Source organism: Glandiceps talaboti, chromosome 20, assembly GCF_964340395.1.
Source record: "Glandiceps talaboti chromosome 20, keGlaTala1.1, whole genome shotgun sequence".
NCBI classification, from domain to species: Eukaryota; Metazoa; Hemichordata; class Enteropneusta; family Spengelidae; genus Glandiceps; species Glandiceps talaboti.
This window is the reverse complement of record NC_135568.1, coordinates 12,944,754-12,950,753: the sequence shown is the minus strand read 5'-3', so window position 1 is coordinate 12,950,753 and position 6,000 is coordinate 12,944,754. Positions and strand designations below refer to the sequence as shown.

Sequence of the window (6,000 nt, the reverse complement as noted above, 5' to 3'; positions counted from 1 at the left end):
TATTCTCGTACATTCACTATTGAAAAAATATGTTTTAGTAAATTAACATCAGGATGTGTTATGTATATGACATAAATTTAAATATAATGTATAACTCATGGGAACTTATAGTTACGTAGCCGCTTGGAGTGACCACTGGTTTGACGAATTTTGTACTACAAATACGCACACACCAACCGTACATGCGGTAGCCTTTTGTTTCCGGATGTCAACGAAATATGCTGATATTGTAAAATTATCGGAAGTCCTTTCAGTTTTTTGTTCAGACCATGCACTAGTTGATGACCTTGCATATCAGTACACCGATTACGTTTAGTAACACTTGCCGTGATCCCCAGTGGAATAGCGAGAAATCAACGGAAACATCGTGTGTGACACCGGTAACGTTACCTACGTACACAGTACTGCGCTGCATGTAGTTAAAGTCGAATCAGTGGCGTTGAGTTTATCAGACATTCGATCGATTCCAACCCGATATAGAGCGATCAAATTGGTGAAAAACATGGATGATGAGGTATTCGGACAGGGCGATAAATCTGGTAAATCGTCGGATGGCAGTAAACTCACATGGGTGGTAAGTATGGCGTAATTATCAATTTAATTTTCTATGCTTTTGTTTCGAAATATTGCCCTATGACCTTAACAATAGTCTCGTGAAATCGCTTTGTAAAATCGCGGCTCCGGGATTATGTAAACTAGCCACGTGACTGAAATTCAGCTATTTTATTGGTCAAATTAAAGGCGGGTGACTTCGTAATTTTTCCAGTATCTTCCCGTGAAGTCCTCTAACTTTGAAGTCCAGGTTTTAACCGCGACTGGATTTTAAAGTGCAACGGGTGTTCATTTAAAACGTTCAAATTGAAGGATATTTCGTCAAATGCAAGATGACGACCCCGTTGAAGGTAACATTGTTCGTATTTTTGTTTACCATCGTCAGTCGGGAATCTCATCACTGCATCTCTGACTTCGCCATTTTCAGGAATTTGAATTTCAAAGGTTAACTGTTCCTCGCCTTTTGAAATTTTGGAAAGTAACACTGTCAAATGTGTTTGAAATGGCCATTTGTATAAGGATTGGGTATTTATTTGGGATTTTTAATTTATAAAACAATTTTATCATATCTTCATATTTGAAAACTCCATGTGCAAACAGTGAAACAACATTGACCAAGTCTGCAAGTCCTTGTTTGTAACTCAAAAATTTGTAACTTTTTGTACGTACAGTTACAAACAAGGATTTGGCATATGTTTTCTCTCGGAAGGGATTCACTCTGCAGTGATGGGTTACTTGGTCAATATTCCACCAACTTACATGCACGTGATTTGGCACTGGGTCGATCACCAGCACCTCGGCACCTGTAAATTGTAAACAAACATGTTTGTTTTCATTAATTGTACTTTGTTTGTGTTGAGCGATATAGTTCGACTTCTGCGAATTTTGTAAATGGATGAAAACAATCTACAATTATTGCATTTTTTTGAAAAGTTTTCAAATCGTTTAGTTTACAAAGCCACGTGAGAATAATTTCTTGACATTTTTGAATACTGTAACCGTTTTTGTTGCAATTTTTTTTGAAATTGCAATTATGTAGCATTTGTTGGCCAGCAGATAGGAAAATTTATACTAAGGCTAGACTGACTTGGCCAATCAGATGTCTTGATTTTGGTTGGTTATATGTTGCTATATAAACCCACTCTTTCTTAGGGGCATGACCTATATTATGCTCAGCACTCAATTTGCATGTGGCTCATAACCTTCCTGAACTCGTTGACTATCTATTACTTATATACTGTCATGCATGATGGTATCACTTATAATTCTGACAATGAACATAATTCAAGATTGCTAATGAGATGACGTCAACTTGTACCATAGTTAACTACAGTTTTTGCAAACCTTGATAGAAAATGAAGCGTGAACAAAAAATGTTCAGAAAAAAAATACAATTGGAAAAAATAATGTTATAGCAAGAACAAATCAAGGCTACTATTATTGCAGCTAGTACTAGTACAGTCCTCTCAGCACAAACTCATTGCCTTTGTACTTACATAATTATGTAGTTCCATAACTTTGTGTATACATGATGTAGCATGTCATCTGTCAAAACCATCTCAGAATGTTGACACTTTTTTTTCTCAAAAAAACTAATTTTAGACCCTGTTTGATAACATGAACAAAAAAGCTGAGGCCAAAGAAGCAAAGGCTGCAGCTGAACATGGCAAAGATGTACAGAAGCCAAAAAAAGGCAAAAGGATGTCGGTTGAAAGGATCTATCAGAAGAAAACCCAACTGGAGCATATTTTACTGCGTCCAGATACATACATTGGTTCAGTAGAACCTGTTACTCAGGTAAGAAACAAAATGCTGTGTTATCACTTTTCAAGTATCCAAGTTTTTCTTGACTTTCTCTCTGAAAGAAATTGCTTCCACCAGTTGTTCAGTAAAAAGTGTTATGTAGTTATGAGTGTTTTGACGAGGTTTAAAGACCTCTGGAACAGAACTCTGAAGTATTAAGACAGATTTTCTTGAAATGAATGACACTGAGAAACACGGTAGAATACATGAAGAAACAAAACTATGTTTGTGAGTGCCTACCTGATCACAAATGAAAATCATATGTTATATATATATATATAGTATAATAAAAAGGAGCCACCAGATTTCTCCCTTCCTGGTCTGTAACAAGTACTGAAGTTACCGAGTCTCTCAACTCTCAGGAATAGGCTCTTGACATAAGACAGTTTACTATATACATGTACTACCACAAAGTGGCACCATACCATATTGATTTTTTCAGACTATGTGGGTGTATGACAAAGATGCAGGTGAAAATGGAGGACTTGTACACAGAGAAATTACATTTGTTCCTGGATTGTACAAGATTTTTGATGAAATTTTAGGTAAGTGTGAACTTGAAGTGTTTGCTAAGTTGATTTTTGTCAGTGTTTCTACCAGTTTTTTTTTTTTTCTGATGAGATGCATGATGGCAGTTGTCAGACACAGCTAATATTATCACATCAATAATCATCATTAAGTCTGGAGGTTTTGTGGAAATACTTCCATCATGATCTAGCTTGTTTTGAACTGTAAGAAGAACCAGTCAACAAGCTGTGTAGTTTGTTTATGAAGCCATTCTTACCTGTAACCCTTTGGGGAGGGGGGAGGGGCGATTTTTCAGTAACATTACAATTAACAGTTCTGTATATTAATATTCTTGTTTATGTAATTCTCATGTCGACCATATCAATGTTATTTCAATTTTCAGTGAATGCAGCTGATAATAAACAAAGAGATCCCAAGATGGACTGTATCAAAATTACTATTGATCCGTAAGTTCAATGCAATCTTCTATTTGTTAATTTGTAGTGAGTATATGAAATAAATTTTACTCTGCAAAGTCCCATTCCTAGTTTGTACCATGGCACTGACTTCATCCCAAGATTTTTTGCAGTTACGTCCATGACAATTTATGCACTTCCTTGAATAGAGAATGCTGACATCTTTCAGTTGAGTGAATGAATGAGTGAAATTTATTTCACCAGATAACAAAATGAATATCAAAGAAACATATGATACAAAATGCTGTAATAGTTGGGTGGCAGTCAAGCAAACATAGTACAAATGACAATTTCACAGACTAACAGAGTAAGTACAACCACAGAATGTTCAAATTACAAGCCATAACACTAAAGTAAGCATTTTCTGTATGTACTACCACAATCATTTATAGCATCCATATCAAGTACAAACCATAACACCAAAGTAAAGTTTTTTCTGTATGTATCACAATCATTTATATCATCCATATCAAGTGTAAAAGTATACTGCTTCATTTGCTAATTGACCACATTAGAAAGGCCACATGCCAAACTTGTAAATAAACTAATTGAAACAGTGTACTTTCACACTTGATATGAATGCTAGGAATAAGTGTAGCACATAGAGAAAGTGCTTTACTTCAGTGTTGCTAGTTGTAATATGAATGCTATAACAAGTGTAGCACATAGAGAAAGTGCTTTACTTCAGTGTTGCTAGTTGTAATATGAATGCTATAAACAAGTGTAGAACATAGAGAAAGTGCTTTACTTCAGTGTTGCTAGTTGTAATAACCAATCTCATCACAGCCTACAAAGAAATTGTGTATGGACCAAGGTACAAGCTTGAATGAAAGACATCTACCTTTCAGTAAATATGGGATTGACATGAATCAGGAGATTGTTTGCATCGATCAAAAACAAGCAATAACTCAAAATGTTTGTGCATATACCTTTTTTTTACAGTGAGAATAACATGATCAGTGTCTGGAACAATGGCAAAGGTATTCCAGTCATTATACATCAAGTGGAGAAAATATACGTCCCTACTTTAATCTTCGGACATCTGTTGACATCCAGTAACTACAACGATGAAGAACGCAAAGTTACAGGTAACTAACGTAATAATAATTTATTCCCAACAATATATAGTAATTACAAGTATTACATTTACTAGTCAGGCATTACTCTGACTTGATCACAACAGTTGAACACTAAGAGTCAGCTCAGAATCTGCAAGTTGCTGGTTTAAGCCTGGCTGCTTGCATTTGTTTCTGAAGGATGCTAAAGTCCTTTGGCACGATTTGAACCACAATTGCTCTCTCCTAAAATTTAGTAAGTTAGTAAGTGTTGTCTGTTGGAAGGGAATAGGACAATCTGGCTGGGAAAATGTAGAACAGTTGACTGAATACAAATGATGCACATTTGTATACAAGTTAGGGGGTTAGGTTAAGGATTGAAATAGTGTTAGACTCCCCAGCATAAATGTGATTTGTATCATCTTTAAATAGATGGACACTGTCCTGTGCTGTGTGTCCTGCCTTGCTGTATACTATTATAATTATGTCTGCACATACCTGCCATGTGTGTGTGACTGTGATACACATGTTCACTTCACATACATATTTTTCATTTCAGGTGGTCGTAATGGCTATGGTGCTAAGTTGTGTAATATCTTCAGTAAAAAGTTTACAGTGGCTACTGCTTCAGCAGAGTATGGGAAACAATTCAAACAGGTGAGTTGATGAAGTTGTATCATGTAAAAATTTTGTAGTATCCAAGCTGCATATATTCTTGTTATATATAGATGTATATGCATACATGCATACGTACGTACGTACGTACGTACGTACATACATACATACATACATACATACATACATACATACATACATACATACATACATACATACATACATACATACAAATGTATGTACATACATACAAATGTATGTACATACATACAAATGTATGTACATACATACATACATACATACATACATACATACATACATACCAGGGTTCGCACGGTCCTGGAAAACCCTGGAATTTCAAACCCTCCCTGGAAAACCCTGGAAAATGATCCCTACCCCTGGAAAACCCTGGAAAATGATCATGTTCAATCGATCGGTTAATATTGACGATCGTCATGTCTGTGCTCATCATGTCTGTGCTCATATGATTCTGAATCTCGTAAATGTGAAATCGCGAAAATATTTACAAAGTCTTTCGCCACGCTGGGTGATGAATCAAAATTCACGCCGATTGAACCCAGACAGTCAAGCGATCGTTCTACGAGACACTTTGCCCCACAGACCATGCCTATGATTAGTTGAATGGGCACCGCGGTGTTTCTTTCGATCTTGCGTATATTGCTACTCCCATACATCTCCCAGTCGTCATTTCAGGGACATGATATTGTAACAGTCCCGGCCGGGGGTAACATGTACAGTAGGTCTGTTAACAAGATTATTGTAACACTGTAGCAAGTATCAAAGCATCATCAACCTCGATTAGAAATTGTTACAAGTTCGGCGCACGAGTCGACGTACTATTTCTACAAGCTCAGGCATGGCAATACTAGGGCTAAGGCCTAGGGAAGTGCAGTTGAATTTCCGGGTTATGGAAGTACGGTTGTGACTTTTATGTCGTCGATAAATGGGTATTTGTGTTACATGTTCTAAAA

At 36.4% G+C, this 6,000-nt stretch overlaps 1 protein-coding gene across 2 annotated transcripts in view; it reads left to right on the top strand.

Annotated features, from left to right (window-relative positions):
- Positions 1–216: 216 nt before the first annotated feature.
- LOC144450848 (DNA topoisomerase 2-alpha-like) overlaps positions 217–6,000 on the top strand; it is a 30,047-nt gene continuing 24,263 nt past the window's right edge. Inside the window, exons 1-6 of one of the 2 annotated variants that reach the window (XM_078141589.1) lie at positions 217–574; positions 2,155–2,349; positions 2,798–2,900; positions 3,266–3,329; positions 4,281–4,426; positions 4,953–5,050. In XM_078141589.1, the coding sequence (XP_077997715.1) occupies positions 503–574; positions 2,155–2,349; positions 2,798–2,900; positions 3,266–3,329; positions 4,281–4,426; positions 4,953–5,050 (678 nt within the window). In that variant the 5' untranslated portion in view covers positions 217–502. Of the gene's footprint in view, positions 575–816; positions 903–2,154; positions 2,350–2,797; positions 2,901–3,265; positions 3,330–4,280; positions 4,427–4,952; positions 5,051–6,000 lie in introns of those variants that run through there. The other variant, XM_078141590.1, reaches the window with a different exon arrangement.